Consider the following 17,500-nt stretch of genomic DNA (forward strand, 5'->3'; position numbering starts at 1 on the left):
GGGGGAAAAAAGAGGAAGGGTAGGGGGGAAAAAGGGGGGAAGAGAGAGAGAGAGAGAGAGAGAGACCCAAATCCAGGGAATTCTCGGAGATTCCGAATCCTGTAAATCCGGATCCCGGATTAAAATCCGAGGTTCTGGAATCGGCCACGATACAAAATGCCAAGAAGAATAACACTGACAACGGAAAAAGGAGATTCCAGTGAGATGGAATCCCAAATGCGCTTCATTTCTGAATTCATTTACTATTCATAAAGAGATGACTAGATCAGTATATTTAGGGGTTTTTTTGTAGGTTGAGAGGAAGGGCGTGCGACGCTCCTGGAGAAAGAGAGGAAAAAGCTGGTCATAAATTTTGGAATAAGTCGGTATAGAAAAAAAAAGAAAGTCGTTTGGAATTATACCCAAACGAAAAGAAAGAAAGAAAGAAAGGAAAAAAATCCGTCGAAATAGTGTCGAGCGATGGCAGTAACTCGCCTCCCCCCTTCCCCCCCCCTTGCCCTCCTCCCCTCCCCCTCCTCCTTCCCCTCCCCCTATCGCGTCTGCTGACTATTTTCTACTTTCTGGAATCAGCTTTATCATTTTGTTTTTCTGTTCTTCCGTTTATCCTTTGCTATTTATTTGTTGGGGGTCTCATCATGCCCCCCCCCCCCCCCCCTTTCTTTCCCGCTCCTCACTCCCTCCTCTCCCTTTCTCGTTCTCCTCTTTCTCCTCCTTTTTCTCTTTTTCTTTCTTTTTCTCTCTCTCCTTCCTTCTCCTTCTTGCTCTCTTTTCCCCCCTCGCCCCTCCTCCCTTCTCCTTTTTTCCCCCCTCTTTTCCCCCTCCCTCTCCCTCCCCTCCCCCTCCCTCTCCCCCCCAACCCCCGCGCTGATATGTTCACTTGTTTTTTCTTCCTTTTTTTTTCTTCCTTTTTAAACGGTGATGAAAGATCGCCGGGAGATCGATTGCCAAAGTTTTCTCTCGATTGCGGTTTAGGGAAAGTTCGAGAAAAGGGGGGGGGGCGAGAAGGCGGGCACAGAGTGGAATAAGGAGGAGAAAAAGAAGAAAAAAGGGAAAAAAAAAGATAAGAAAGAAGAAAGAATTTGGAAGAAGAAAAAGAAGAAAAAGAAAGGGGGAAGGGGGAAGGGGGAAAAAAGGGGAAAGGGGGAAGGGAAGAAGAAGAAGAAGAAGATGAAGAAGTAGAAGCAACAGCAACAGCAGGGCGGGAATGTTCTCGGGCGGCGCGGCGAGAACAAAATGCTTTTCCGACTTGGGAGAAATGGACTTTTTTTCGTCTGTGTCTTTTTTTCGTCGCTGTTTGTCTCTATCTAATTTTCTCCTCTTTTCCCCTTTCCTCTTTCCTTCCTCTCTTCCCCTCCCTCCTCCCCTCTCCTTTCCCCTCCCCCTCTCTCTCCTCTCTCCCCTCTCCTCTCTCCTCTCTTTCCCCCTTTCCCTCCTCTCTCCTCTTCTCTCCTTCTCTCTCTCTTTCCCTCTCTTTTCCTCTCTCTTCTCTCCTCCTCTCTTCCTTCCCCTCCCCCTTTTCCCCCCTTCCCCCCCTCCCCCCCCCTCCCCCCCCCTCTCTCGTTTGTTTTTTCTTTTTTTAAGCGGCGAGTTCCGCGCGAACGGAGAAGCCATTTTCGGCGTGGTTGCACATGCTGGCAATATAACTGCAGGATCATGAATCAAGGACGCCAGTTCTCCCCCCCCCCCCCCCCCGGGCCCCTGTACTTCGTCTTCCCGGAGGCCCACTGCCACGCCTCCTGCTCTTTCTCTCTCTCTTTGCATTTTTTATGGTCACACTTTTCTCTTTCTTCACCCTTTTCAATTCGTATTATTTTTATTTACTATTATTAACCATATCGGTGCATTCATATCCTCCTCCTCCCTATATCTCCCACACATCCCCCCAATCATACCAAATCAGATACCTTCCTTCTTCTAATACTACAAATATTATTCAATTTTCAATTTACATCATCCCAAAATTCCCTATATCATCCAACTAAATTTTTTTATATAACTCCATATTATCATTATCCCCATATCCAATAAATACATTCCCTCATATAAATTCTTTGCATTTTTTTTGGCTTTAAAATAAAATTTCAAACCACTTAATCACCACTTCACTCAAAAAAAATATCTGCCTCTATTCACAAAAAAAAAAAATCATCATTCCCATACATACCTATCTTCATTGCCCCCAATTCCCCATCCCATCTTTATACATCCACCTCTAATGGGTTAATATCGCCATTGCCATCATCACCATCATCATCACTGCCATCACCATCACCATCATCATCACTGCCATCACCATCATCACCATCATCACCATCAATCATCATCCCCATCATTCATCACCATCATCATCATCATCTATTACTCTACATTCTCATCCTCATCCTTCTCCCCTCTCTCCTCATCCTTCCCTCATCTTTCTCTCCCATCATCCCATCATCATCATCATCAACCATCACATCATCATCACCATCATCATCATCACCATCATCTCATATCATCAATCACACATTTCATCACATCATCTCATCTCCCCATCATCTCATCATATCAAATACCACATCCATCTCATCATCCCATCATCATCATCATCAATCATCACCATCACATCATCATCTGCAAAACCACATTTTGCACATCTCATCAACAATACAAAATCATCATCATCATCTCATATCATCATCATATCACCATATCATCATCATCACATCATATCATGATCACATCCATATCATCATCATCACCATCATCACCATCACCATCATCATCATCACCATCATCATCATCATCATCAATCACCACCATTATCATCACCATCATCATCACCATCATCATCACCATCATCATCATCATCATCATCATCATCATCCATCAATCACCACCATCATCATCATCATCATCAATTTCTCTACATTCTCATCCTCATCCGTTTCCTCATCTCTTCCTTTCTTCCTTCCTCTCCCTCTCTCCCTTCTTTCCTCCTTCCTCTCCCTCTCTCCCTTCCTTCCTCCTTCCCTCATAGAGGAGTGAGGGAGAGATGAGAAGAACAAGGATGGAAACAAAAAAGTAAAAAAAAATGTGTAGGATAAAGGTTAGTTAGGAAAGGAAGATGAAGGAGGGGATGAAATGGGCACCAAAAGACCAAAGAAATGAGTTGATAAAGAAATATGATAAGCAAAGGAGGGATTGGGGACAGGTGAGTGAGGACGGATGAGAGCAAACATTTGTGAATGAGGTGTGAATCTTCTGTTCGGAGGAAGTGTCAAATGATGTCTTTTCATTGATGCAAGGTGCTTGTATGTTATGCAGCTGACCAAAAGAGAAACTGCAAGGAAGGAAAGGAAATGTTTGTAATCTAAGTTAAGGAATTATGCTGTGCCTAAAATTGACAATGCAAGAAAGTGTCTTGGTAAAGATAAAGGCTGTGGTAAAGAACATGTATGCCACTGGTTTGTTGTTTATTGTGTGCCATATCAGGCTTTTAGAATCCCCAGTTCCTGTGTTCCTAAAATTTATATATATATATATATATATATATATATATATATATATATATATATATATATATATATATATATATATATATATATATATATAAAGCTGGCAGGTTATTCAATAAATCCTGGGGAGTTATATGGGGTTCAGCCTCAGCATGCAGGCCATTCGTCTTCCTTTGAGGTGCCTTGAGGAGATGATCTGGGCAGCTGCCACACCATTACTCAACCTCTTGTGTGACGGCTGCTGGAACTGAACGGGGGTGTGGACTTTGGCCTTGCTTTTATGGGGAAATGATGCTTGGCACTGGACGAGTGATGTGTATGGGGTGCGGTTTTATGGGTAAGTGGTTGGCAGTTGATGGACAATTTGGTAGGGGGGTGGATAGATAGTGGGACATGTTGATAAGAAGGTATGAGTATTAACCAGAGAAGCAGTGGATTGAAGGATAAGCCAGTGAAAATGGATACTTTTTTTGAGATTTGAGAAAATATATTTTATCAAATCCCAAAAAAGTTCTCCAGTGAAGTGAAGTGAAGGTAGGGATATAGGATTAGCAGGAGAATGATATGGAGAGAGAGGAGATATATGAGGTGCAGTATGTGAAAGAAATGTGATATAGATATACAAATAGATGATATTCTGAATTTCAAAGTCTTGAGATCATTGTTCCTCAACCAAAGGCTCTGTAAGATTGTTGAGAAAATGAAGAGAATACTTGAGTGAGTAATAGGGCATCTGAATTCTCATCTGACTGAACCATTAGTAAATTAGTTCAAAGAGGTGCCACAGGTGTTCACTTTGTTCATGATTTCACAGCATGTCCTGTTACAGCAGTGATTGTTGATACTGTTCAGTCATGACAGCCATGAGGACTAAATATAGGCCAAGAATCAAGGCTGACACGTCTGTTTGTCAAGAATATTCCCTTGTTTTGAGAAAGTCACTGGTGGTTCACTAGCAGTAATTCTCATATGAGTATGACTTTAATAGCATTATACCTATTTTTTATTGCAGGTAGTCTCTGAGTACTTTCGTAGATAGTTTTTACCGTGGCATAATTTTTTTTTCTTCAGAAAATTGACATCGGTACCTAAAAAAGATTTTTTTCTTTCATCTTTACTCTTTTGTCATTTCTAGTCCCTGTTCTAAGGAGAATATTTTGATGGTTTAGAAACATTACCTTGGTCTTCAAAAATGACTGCAGTGTTGTCCTATTTTCTTAGCCAGCTATATGCTTTAATACTCCATATGGAATTTTCTCAGTAAATAGCTGATGATTCATATAGAATTTTTCGAGAAATGTGTTATTGCTTGCATGTTCCTCCTGGTAATGGTACTGTAAAGTAATTTGACATTAATGCAACCTGTCTGTTCATTAACAGTGGTGTGGAGTCTCCAGGAGAGATTGTGTCAGAGCTGCAATTGATGTGCAGCAAGAGCAGCAGCAGCAGCAGCAGCAGCAACAGCAGCAAAGAGCCAGACAGCACCTGCAGCAAGGTGGACAGCCGGTCCCCTCCTGTCAGCCTTTCACCCCCCACTGTGGCTCCCAGCATTCCCACGCCCACACTCCCTCTGCCCAAGTCTCCATCCCAGCCCAAGGTGAGTCCGTCGTTTATGTAATGGCTGCTTTAACTAATGCTAGAAAAATCGTTGCAGAGAAAGGTTTTCCAGAATTTAATGGATTGCTTTTATAGGCCAAAATCTGGGGTTTGTAATGCTTGATATATTTGATTCTCTCGGCAAAGGCAGTAGTGGTATGATTGACTCTTGAAGTTTATTGGATTTTCATGATCTTAGTATGGAATTTTTCTGCATAAGCAACTTTCCAAGAGCAGCACCTATCCTTTTACAGACTCAGAGCCAGACTCCACGTGTGACACCAGTGGGCCCGCCTCCGACACCTGTGGCAACCACATCCAAGATCTTTGCTCCTCGTACTGAGGAAATGAACAAAGGATATTTGACGTTCTCTGAAGATGATCCACAATGCACAGGTAAGAAATGTTTTATTAGAATAGATTGGTTTGTTAATGTGTGAACACTGTAAGATTTTGTCCTCCATAGAATTCTTTTTTTTAATTCCTATTGATATTAATAAAATGTTTATAAGTGAAAGAATTGTATTTTGTTTGTCTATATGGACATTATTACAACACACAGCATGTGATGATTAGAATTTACTTAAAACTTAAACTTAGATGATCATTTTATTAAATGAAAAGTAATCATCATTTTATCTTTATTTCAGTGCTGAAGGAAGAACCTGAGGACCTGACCCACTTGGCTCCCTCGGGGGGTGACACGTGCGTGCCCCTGCCTGCGTTCATGCCCAACCTGGATGATATGTTCTCATTTGACTACGCCCAGATACCCATTTCTGCCACTGATGTCCTCTTCACCACTGCCTCGTCTGTGTCCGAAGAGCAGGAGAGCAACTCCGGTTTTGAGAAAAAACTAATCAGTGAGGAGAAGCGTCTTAGCAGCAGGTCAGCCTCGGTGTCTCTCTCTTTCTTTCGTGTTTTCTTTGGCTCTTTCTCTGTCTCTATCTCTTTTTTCACCTTTTTTTTTTTTTTTCTTTCTTTACTGTTTGTTTGTTTGTTACTTTTTTTTTCTTTCTCTCTCTCTGCCTCTCTTCCTCTCTCTCTCTCTCTCTCTCTCTCTCTCTCTCTCTCTCTCTCTCTCTCTCTCTCTCTCTCTCTCTCTCTCTCTCTCTCTCTCTCTCTCTCTCTCTCTCTCTCTCTCTCTCTCTCTCTCTCTCTCTCTCTCTCTCTCTCTCTCTCTCTCTCTCTTTCTCTTTCTCTTTCTCTCACTCACTTTCTTTCTTTCTTTCATTCTCACTCTCTCTCCAATGAAAACTTTAAAAAATTTCCTGCTTATATGAAGTTTGCTTGCTAAGGTAGAAATTAGATTATGCATTTTTTGAAAGAAAATCCCAGATCACATAAATGAAAACTGACCGTTAAACTCTAGAATAATTTTTCTGTTTTAATAGACTTAGTGGAGGAAACGTGATTATTAACAACAGCATCGGTAACAGCCCAGCCTCCAGTTGCAGCAGCCCTCCCTCAGGTGGACTCCGCACGCCTGAACCCCCAAAGCCTTTGCTCTCTCAGGCGGCTTTGCCATCGGCCCTGGAAAAGAAATTTAATTTTGGGGTAAGATGTGACAAGAACATGCAGGTTTGCTAATATAGGGGAAGAAGCATTTGTTAAGATATATAGTTATGTTTATATTCATCAACAGATTAAGAGAGGTACATACTTTGTCTGTGTGTGTCATGTTTTTTTGTGTTTGTTTTGTACATGGGTGTTTATTTTTGTGCATCAGACAGTTTGTCATCTATAAATTTCTGATGATTGTTGTCTTAACTCACAGACATTAAGCTGCAGCAGTCATCCCAGAACAACAACAGAGAGTTTCTTCTCGCAACTGGATGAGAATTCCAACCCTGGTTACCGAGTTCACCAAAGTGGAGCTCAAGGTGGGTTGTGAGTCCATCATAGAATACTTTTTTCTGCTCTATCTTTAAAGCTTATTCTTGTTTCTAAATGGTTGACTGATGCTGAAGTCTTTGATATCATGCTGGTATGTTTTCCTCTTGCAGATAGAAGACCACAACATGGACTCTGATGAATTTGATATGAGGGCACCATACATACCCCACAGTGATGAAATGTTGGTGTTGAGTTCGGATGATCTTTTGTGGGGTGCAGAGGTCGAGCCTGCTGTATCTCCAAAGAACCAGCTTGGATACCACAGGTAAATCCCCAGAATACTTTTTTGGATGGTTTTGGAACTGGGTTCATTATATTTTTGGGAAATATACTCAATGTAGACAGTAAGTTCCATAAAATGTTTGTCTTTGCTCTCCAGAGAGACCAAGATTTATACCTTAAACAGCAAGGAAGATTCGAGTCTTGCTCAGCTTCTGCGAGATACTGACCCACCCATCACCAGCTGTCGCACAGGGAAAGATAGTAAAGTTGATAACGGAGGAGGCTCGCAGCAGAGCCAGTATGAACAAAGCAAGTTCTTTGACGGAGGGGAGAATTTTGTTGATCCAAACAAGGTACTTCCAGGACACTGTATTGGAAAAGGTAAGAGATGAGAAGCATTGCATTTGTGTGTAGATTAAAAGTTGGCAAATATATTTTTCAGATATTGCTTCTGAATCCCACATATCTATATTTAAATCCATCAAACAGAAAAAAATTCTTTAAGAATGATAATGTAGATATAAACATTATCTTTCCTCCTCATAACAGATGGATTAGACGGATCTCCTGATTGTAATGACCAAGGTGAGGATGAGCCACCAGCCGTAATGGTGCAAGAGACAGTAGAGCCACCGCCACCCTTAATCACCATAGACACTAACCAGATGTCACTGGCTGTCAAGAGGGGGCCATCTCCAAATTCATCTCCCATTCTCACCCACAAAAAGCTCTGCTCCCTCGCACATCACCAGCGACAGATGCTATCATCTCAAGCAAATGGGGATGGGCATTTAGCACTCCTGCATCCTCAGCAGCAACAGACAGGAGTGCGCCTGCTGACCACGCCTTATGCCCCCACTATGCAGCAGCTGCTGATCAGCAAAGAGCCCATCACGGTGCGGGGAAGACATTCTGGAGGCCTCGGCACCCATCAGAATTCAAGCAATGACAGTAGACACTCAGTGCTTCGAAATCTGCTGGTGAGTGGGCGTGACGAGTCAGCTGGCTACTCAGTCTTGGCACCAGCAAGTCCTCTGAGTACCACTTCAGGGAGCACCGCCACGCCTCCTGGCACTCACACGCCAAGTGATGATGATGCTAAGGAGAGAAAGGTACAGGGACAACTGCACAACCCTACAACATGAGACATAGTTTTTTTTCTTTTCAGTATTTGCTTGACTTCACTATGTTGTGGAGCATTAGTACAATTGGTATTAGGTACTGTATTTTATTGTATTTGCAATGTAAATTTTTTGTTTCCTTGTGCATTATTTAAATTTGAGTGCAATTATCATTATTTTTTTTTATTTGCATGAGCTGATGGGGGGAAAGTATGTGAAATTTTTAAGACCATTATTTTTTTCAGCATGCCATTAGCATGTATTTTGAATGGTGTCAATTGTCACTTTAGGAATGTAATGGCTATGTCACCAACTCCTAAGTGAATAGTACTAATTGCTCAAAGTCTCCAGTCTGTGTGATTCACAGAACGAACAGCCTGTCATTACGTAGGAGTAGTTTGCCTGCTCGTCTCTTAAAGCTCTCGCCAACTTCAGTATGATTAAGACATGACATGGTTTTTGCAGTGTCCCTGTATTTTTGGTGTGCATTTTGCTCTTCAGATGTTTATTTTATGCTTGTTTTCATGTAGGTGCTTCCTTTTTCTTGATTTATTTTGAGCCCGGTAGATGTGATTTGTGAAAAACTAGTACAGATTTATTTGAACATTTTTGTTGTTCATATTGAGTAATCATGATCAGTTTTTGAATTTAAATTTCTAAGATTCTGATTAAAGATGAAACATGCAATTACATTTAATGCATTCTTAATATTGAATTATTCAAAATGTGAGGACATGCATGTTAATTTTTTTTGCCAACAAATCTAGATCTATAACTTAATGAATGGCATTGTGGCATTACCCAAGATAATCTGATATGTGGATAAATTTATAGAGGATCATTTATTCTCACATAATTGCAATTAGTTTTGCAGAGATTCCTCTTTTCGGACTAGTCGGGATATTGCAGCGAACCCTGTTTTTACCCATGTTTTCCTCATCACTGCAGGATGTTGAAGAAGTTGGAAGTATAGTGAGGTGTGAGCCTCAACCAGGAGGGAGCGGAGTGAGTTCTGCAACGACGCGTCCGTCTCAAGACAGGATGACTGACATGGTTGGCACGGGAGGCAGGGAAACCAATACAGGCAATCAGATTTCTGCTCCCAAACTGAGGCTTGTCACAGGCAGCCAAGGGACACTGATGCATGCCGGACATCTTGCCATCAAGGTCGCTTCAAAGGGCTCAGGAGATGGTTTCTTCAAGCGAGTGCGCCGCCAGGACCCACTGCTCTTGATGGACCCTGACCTGTCGATTCCAGACTTGCTGGATCTTACACAATTAGACTATGAGGTCAATGCTCCTGCCAATAATTGTAGTCTGCTCCAGGGATCTGACCTGCTCATGGCTTTAGATCAGAGTCCGTAAAGTTTCTTGTTCAGTGAACAGGGATTTGTGTTGAGGGAACATCCATCTTCATAGTTTCTTAGAAAGGATGAAGAATATTATTGCTTTTTAGATTTTGAATGAATGAGAAGTATTTTTTTAGCTCTGAAATTTCCCCTTACTTCCCCTTCTTTGTGGCCAATATGTTGTTGAAATGAAGGGACATAAGTAAAAAGATTATGGTTGATAAATGCTCTTGAGCTTTGGTATTCCAGGAGGTCTGAAACTTGCTTAATACCATATTCTTATTTGTCATCTCTCATTGTTATTTGAATATCCCAAGTTTTACTGAAGTGTATTACGATTCCTTCCTACCTTGATACTGTCATTAATGTCTCACAGTTTAGGAATAATTTTTTGTGTGTGGCACTGAACCTTCTTATTTTGCTGCACAAGACTGAAACTGATTCCCCCCCCCCTCCCCATATCTCTAACAATACATTTTTAAAGAGAAATTAAAAGCAACTTGTGCAAACTTAAAAAAATTAAAGGAAAAGCATATATAAATCTTATGTTATGGCATTGTTCTCAAGAAGATGTAATTAATAGTTCAGCTTCACATTGTGGTGAATATGAACATGAAAGGCTAATCCTTTAGTGTTTTTTTTCCATAATAGTTTTTATTCTTCCTAAGCAAGAGCAGTTGAGAATTAGGCTACAAGAGATTTTTTTAAAAGATAAATGATTCTGCTGTACTGGAAAAGACAGTGATTCCGTGCCTTGGACAGAGTGTTATAGTACCTCCTCATTACCCTTCAGTGATAAAAACAAAAAGGATTTTTTTAGAAGTTGCCTAGGGTGTTCAAGAGGTCTAGCAGTTTATGCTGTCCAGTATAATATGTTTTGGCTGCATTTGAGGAAGTATTGCATATGTCCTTGTCCTGTTTCTTACTTTAGATTTTTATGCCAACTTGGAAATATGAACATTTGGTGCAGCAAGTTTTGGATCTCACTACCGCAAACTAGAAGTAAATACTTCACGAAATTTTAGATGGTCTTCAAATGACAAGTGGTACGAAGTTGCCCAATTTTTATGTTTGATGTTTAATTTAACTACTTGTAGTTAACAAGCACTGAATAGTTTATCAAAGAAGATATCAATTGACTAAACTTTAGATGGAAAATTTGTTACTTGCTGATATCTTGCACCAGAGCTTACAACCATGTTACTTAAAGATAGTAAAATTATGTAGTTTCCATGGAGTTTAGAGAACTTTTTAAAAAGAAACACAAAAGGTACAAGTTTCCATATTCATTTTGTGTTCATTGTTTTCAATCAGCTTTAGCTAAAAATGTCATAATTGAAATGATAAATCATAATGGATCAGTTTGGCAAATTTCAGATTCTATTTCATTCACATTATATATTTCCTTGAGTTTTATTTTTTTGTTTTTGGTTTTATGTGATTTTTTTCATTCCTCCTATATGTATTACTTTTATACAAGCTTATCCATACTTGTGAATACTGCCAAAATGACCAAGTGTTGTCAGAGAGAGTTTGGGATTGAACAAGCCTTCAAACCATGATGTTAAAGTGTTAGTCTGCAGTGTCTTTAGCTAGATTGAGCTTTAAGGCCTGATTCTTAGATCTTAGCTTGAGACAAACCACTGTGTAGGCTGCTCATCCATCTGTTCTGTACCATGAGTAAAAGCAGCTGACCTCGGTGGCCGAAAAGCTTGCGTGGCAGCAGCTTGGTAGACCATAGACCCGTCAGCTAGATCACTCTTCAAGTCAGCTGGTCATCATTGCGAAACTGGGATGGATGACGTAGGGCAAAGGGAGGTACTCTCAGAATATTGGAGGGACTTTGCCATATCAGAATACCATTATGATTTTCGATTAACCTTGCGCCCTTAAAAAAAAGGATATTAGTGATAAAAAGTAAAAAGAAAGTTAATCAATCATCAGCTTCTCTGTGGTATTTTGTAAGATCACGGGACATTATTGAATTAGACTGTCAGAATAAGCTACAGGGATTTTAATGAGGTGTGATAATAGAGCTATAATTTTGGAAAAAAATATTTGTTTATTTTTAATTCACATAATCTTGAATTAGAAGGATGACTGTTGGTATTAACTTGCCCAAATGCAGAAGAATTCTCCTTGGAGATGTATGCATGTGTATATATATAATTTACTGTTTTACTGGTGTCTGTGTGGTATGATTAGAAAAGAATTTATGTATGGAACTTTATGTCTGCATTTATTAGCAGTTTTACACTGTGACAGAAGGATTCGTCTCAAAATTGAAGGCTTTTTTTCCAGTGTATTAAGTTCTGATTTTATAGACAACTTTGTCTTTAGCGTTGTATGTGAACTGTTAATACATGCAGAAAATCTTTATATTATTTTATCTTTATCTATATGCCTTTTTTTTTTTTTCTTTTCTTTTTTTTTTTTTTTTCTTTTTAGAGATATTTTAAGTTAATTTTATTTCCCCATTTTCCAATACAAACAAACGACAATAACATTCTTGCATTACCATACTCAGTTATTTTTTTTTCTTCGGAATTGTCTCCAGACAACTTCGATTGCAATAATGGTTACTGCTCTACATATCCCACTTCTATTTTAGTTACTAGACTTTTGTGGGAGAGTAGATAGGTTAAGGATCTTTTCTGGCTAGTAAGACCTGCCACATTCTATTTACAGCAACCTTCTAAGTTGAAAATTAGATGCATGTCATATAGGTGGTGGACCGTGTATCTTTTTATGGCATTAGTATGAATGCTGTAATAAGTTAGTCTAAATTCATTCTCCCTTTCTCTTTCTCTTTCTCTCTCCCTCTCTCCTTTACTTTCTGGTTTCTGGTTTCTCTCCACGTCTTGTCTCTCTCCTTTCTTTCCTTCTTCTTGTCTCTTTGTTCTTTGATATTCTAAGCACTGAAAAGGAGTATAGGCTTGCTGTAGCAGTGCAACTTTATGTTATTGGATTTATTTTATTTTTATTTTTTTTTTTTTTTTTTTTTTTTAAAGATTTGGTTGCTTTTAATGTTAAGGTTTAAAACAAAAATCCTCAAATTTATTATCACAGAATATTTTCTTGTTCATGTTTTATTTCCATATGATTATTTTTGTAACATGGTGAAAAATCATCCAGCCATGCAAATTAAATTGATGTCATACAATCTCACAACACCTTATATAAAATTTCATGAGTATGTCTTCTGATTGCAGTATTCTACTCACAGTATGCGTGCCATGTGGATTTCAAGTATCTGTACTCTGTTTCTAGAATAATGTAAAGGATTTCCACGGAAGAAATATGTTCAGTCAAGTGCAAATTATGGTATGAACTATGACATTAGACGAGGAATGCTTGGCAAGTGATGTGATTTTATGAGCAACATATTTCTTCATAAATCCGAAAAAAAATATATGAAAAAATATTAACCATAGGTTTTTAGGAGTTTATGGCCATATTAGTTAATTTGTGCTGCAGGTATATATGTCTCATACTTGTGGAAAACCAAATTTTCTGATATGTCAAACTTCCTCATATATATATCTGACCCAGGCTTTACCCTAGAGCTTGGGAGTTCTTTTAGATCAAGTTACTGCCAGACTCATAACAAAGAGGCATTGACGTTTTCGTAAAGCAGAATTGTATCTTTCACTTGTATATTCCCCCTAAAGTGCTTAGGGTTTGCTACAAATAAATCTACCTAACATTGTTGAAATGATTAATATTATTTTTTGATTTTTATACATTGTTGCATAACAAGAATGCCTCTTGCTATGATGCCTTTTCAATCTGTAGTGCTATGAAGAATTAGGTATGTAAATTATTACCATGGTTAGTGATCTGCTAAACATAAAATTTGAGTGATGAAACTGTAATTGTATCAATTTAGCTTGTAATAAATTCAGTGTAGAATTGTCTTGTTAAGGAGTCACCCCCCCCTTTTTTGACATGGTCACCAAAACACTTCTTGTAAAAAAGTCTGTGCTGCTCTCTTTAGATTACTGCATTTAGACACAAAAGCTACACACTCATTTGGCTTTTTTAAAACTAATTTTGTAAAGTGTAAGTGTCAAAGATGTGAAAACAAAGTAAAAGCTACTTAGCAGACACATGAACTGGAGAGATATATTTTTTACTGCCAAGTAACCACAAGTTTTCAGTTTAGAAAAATATTAAGATCCAAAACCAACTTATTATCACCATGTATTTTCTGTGGAGCAACAACTTTGGCTATGCTTTTTCCATTGTTAACAAGCTGTATACCCTTCTTGTACTTCAATATACATGCAGCAAGTAAGCACATTAATCTGAAGGTAATGTAAAAGTTAATTTTAGGGACTATAATAGCATTTAGGTCACTCAACTGGTCTTTTTTTTCAGCTATATTTTGTGAGAAAGCAAAAGTCAGGTGTGCAGCAAGGAAAGTAAATTTGATATTATTTGTAAGAACTCTAAAAACAAATGTGTTGGAAATAATTTAGAGATATGCTTTAAGTTAAATGTTAGCTGATCACGTGGCTATCAGTTATCCATTACTAATCTGCATATATATATATAAACTGTGGTACAAACTGAATGTATTCTTATCCTATCTCAAGATAAGAACTGAAATAATGACATCAAGATTTTACTTGAGAATGTGTGGTGCAGCACAATTTGAACTTTAGTAATCATATCAAGATTTTGATTAAATGCCCATAGGACAAAGTCAGGGAAGGATGCCATATCTGGCAGCTTCATTTCATGTATTTTGAGAATATATCAAAAGACACAGCTTCAGACTTCGCATGCAATTGAAAGGAAAAGAGTGAATAGAAGAAAAATCACATAGGAGAATTAAGAGAGAGAAAAGAAGAAAAGTAATATTTTTATATGGAGAAAGGTCCTATGAAAGAAAAAATTATAGAAAGGATATGAAAATGAAAAAAACAAAACAAAACAGGTATAAAGAGCAAAGGACACTAAGCAGGTAAGACAAACGAGATATAGTGAAACCAGTGATATTTATTAAACACCAGTAAGATATGATGAGAAATTTTCATTGAAGAACACACTTTTTTTTATTGTTTTGAAGAATACAATATAATGAAATGATGGGCTTCATGTAAACAATAGTAAGATATTAACTATAAACGTAAATTCCATGATACACTTGTGATCTTAAGGTGGTGTCAAACTTCAGCCTAAGTGTGTGTATGAAATCCTGGTGAGGCCACAAACCTTTTTTTGATGTTCAACACATGCTAGTCAAATACCTGATCAGTCAATCTAGCTATCTCTCTCTCTCTCTCTCTCTCTTCTTCTCTCTCTCTCTCTCTCTCTCTATCTCTCTCTCTCTCTCTCTCTCTCTCCTGCTATCTCTCTCTCTCTCTCTCTCTTGCTATCTCTCTCTCTCTCTCTCTCTCTTGCTATCTCTCTCTCTCTCTCTCTCTCTCTTCTCTCTCTCTCTCTCTCTCTCTTGCTTCTCTCTCTCTCTCTCTTCTCTCTCTCTCTCTCTCTTTCTCCTCTCTCTCTCTCTCTCTTCTCCTCTCCTCTCTCTCTCTCTCTCTCTCTCTTTTCTCCTCTCCTTCCTCTCTCTCTTTCTCCTCTTTCTCTCTACTCTTTACTCTACTTTCTACCTCTCTCTCCTACCTCCCTCCCTCTCTCTCCCTCCTCTCCCTCCTCTTTTCTCCTCTCTAATCTCCTTAGTGTGTTTCTACTCTCCTACTCTACCTCCTCGTACTACTCTACTCTACTCTACTTTACTCTACCTCCTACCTCACCTACTCTCCCTCTACTGTTCTACTACCTCTCTACCTACTCCTACCTCTCTCTTTATCTCCTCTCTTCTCCTACCTACCTCTTCTCTCTTCTTCTTCTCTCTCTTCTCCTTCTCTCTCTCTTCTCCTCCTCTCCTCTCTCCTCTCCTCACCTCCCTCCCTCTACCTCCCTCCATCTACCTCCCTCCCTCTACCTCCTCCATTACCTCCTCCCTCTACCTGCCTCCTCCCTCCTACTATCTACCTTACTGACCTACCTCCTCCTCCTTCTCCTCCTCCTCCTACCTCCCTCCTACCTGCTCTACCTCTTCCTACCTACCTCCTACCTACTCTTCCTGCCTGTCTGCCTGCCTGCCTGTCCTGCCCGCCTGCCCTGTCCTCCTCCTTCCTGCCTCCTGCCTTCTGACCTGCCTGTCTGATTTCTGCCTTCCTGCCTGCTACTGTCTTCTATTTTCTGCCTCCGTACCTCACCTAACCCCCTGTTCTCTGTCTCCTGTTGTGCTGTCCTGTTGCCTGCCTCCTCTGTCTGTCTGTCTGCCTGTCTGCCTGCTGTCTGCCTGCTCTGTCTTTCTGTTCTGCCTGTGCCTGTCTGCCTGTCTTTGTCTGCCTGCTGCTTCTGTCTGTCTGTCTGCCTGCCTTCCCTGTCTGTCTGCCTGTCTGCCTGCCTGCCTGCCTGCCTGCCTGCCTGCCTGCCTGCCTGCCTGCCAGCCAGCCAGCCTGCCTGCCAGCCTGCCTTGCCTGTCTGCCTGCCGACCTACCTAATCTACCAACCTAACCAATCTACCAGTCTATCTAATCTACCTATATATCTCTTTACCTACCTATCTGCATATCTGTCTTCCTGTCTGTCATTCTATCTCTCTATAAGTCTCAATCTTTCTAGCTATTCATCTCCCTCCCTCACTCCCTCTCCCTCTCTCTCTTTCTCTTTCTCTTTCTCTTTCTCTTTCTCTCTCTATCTCGCTCGCTCTCATTCTCTATCACTATATTTCAATATATATCTAGCTCTCTCTGTTATATTTAACCCACTACCAATCTAGTTATGATTATATCTATCTCTTGTTCTCTCTCTTCCTCTCTTTCCCTCTCTCTTCCTCTCTCTTCCTCTCTCTCCCTCTCAACTTCTCACCCTCTCAGTCTTCCTCTCCCTCTCCTTCTCCTTCTCTCTCTCCCTCTTTCATAATACCCATCTACACTAACTTATCAATCTCACGCAGCCTTGCCATGTTTCCTTTTCTTTCTTTGACATTTCTCTCCTGTCAGCTTAGACTCCTGGGTAACCCTCTTTCCTGACGAAGGTTCTCCACGCAACCTGGTCGTCCTTCCTCCTGACGAAGGTTCTCCACAGAATCTCAAGCAGAAAGGAAGCTGTAGCCAACGCCAGTCCGGCACCGAGGACGTAGAACGCGCCTTGGGACTAACATACGAACAGGAAAATATGAGCAAAACAAAAAAATGAAATCAAAACTAAAAACGCGTAACAAATATTCCATCATAAAAAAAAAATAAACAAAGAAATATATCAAAATAGAGAGAAAAAAATGAAGCAAACGAAAAAGTGAAAACAACGAACCAGAAGGCATAAAATAAGAGGTTAGAAAAAAATTACAAAAGCATTCCCACGCACCTGCAGGAGACTCATTGCCTGGGGCGCGTTGCTCGTGACCTCGACTTCGCAAGGTACGGAATAATATTTTTTCTTGATGTGTTGTATCACGCCGAAATACCTGAGCCAACGAATTCTGCGCGGGAGAGAAAGAGGAGGGTGAGGGAGGAAGAGGAGAGTAAGGGAGGAAGAGGAGGGTGAAGGAGAAAGAGGAGAGTGAGGGAGAAAGAGGAGGGTGAGGGAGAAAGAGGAGGGTGAGGGAGAAAGAGGAGGGTGAGGGAGGAAGAAGAGGGTGAGGGAGAAATATAGATAGATAGATAGATAGATAGATAGATATAGATATAGATATGAAGAGAGAGAGAGAGAAAGCAACCAGATAAACAGACCGATAAATACTGGATAGTATACACTGACCCAAGGCAAATGGGGAATAGACCCATCGACCTACGTGTCA

The 17,500-nt window shown here is 40.0% G+C and overlaps 1 protein-coding gene across 1 annotated transcript in view; it reads left to right on the forward strand.

Annotated features, from left to right (window-relative positions):
• The window catches only part of LOC119575655 (protein similar-like), a 135,823-nt gene extending 121,571 nt beyond the window's left edge, over positions 1-14,252 (forward strand). The window contains 10 exon segments of the mRNA XM_037923285.1: positions 4,878-5,094; positions 5,348-5,489; positions 5,744-5,981; positions 6,488-6,650; positions 6,871-6,948; positions 6,950-6,976; positions 7,100-7,254; positions 7,369-7,592; positions 7,761-8,191; positions 9,281-14,252. Coding sequence (XP_037779213.1) covers positions 4,878-5,094; positions 5,348-5,489; positions 5,744-5,981; positions 6,488-6,650; positions 6,871-6,948; positions 6,950-6,976; positions 7,100-7,254; positions 7,369-7,592; positions 7,761-8,191; positions 9,281-9,697 — 2,092 coding nt within the window. The 3' untranslated portion in view covers positions 9,698-14,252.
• Positions 14,253-17,500: the final 3,248 nt, after the last annotated feature.

This window comes from Penaeus monodon, chromosome 7 (assembly GCF_015228065.2).
Source record: "Penaeus monodon isolate SGIC_2016 chromosome 7, NSTDA_Pmon_1, whole genome shotgun sequence".
Lineage (NCBI taxonomy): Eukaryota > Metazoa > Arthropoda > Malacostraca > Decapoda > Penaeidae > Penaeus > Penaeus monodon.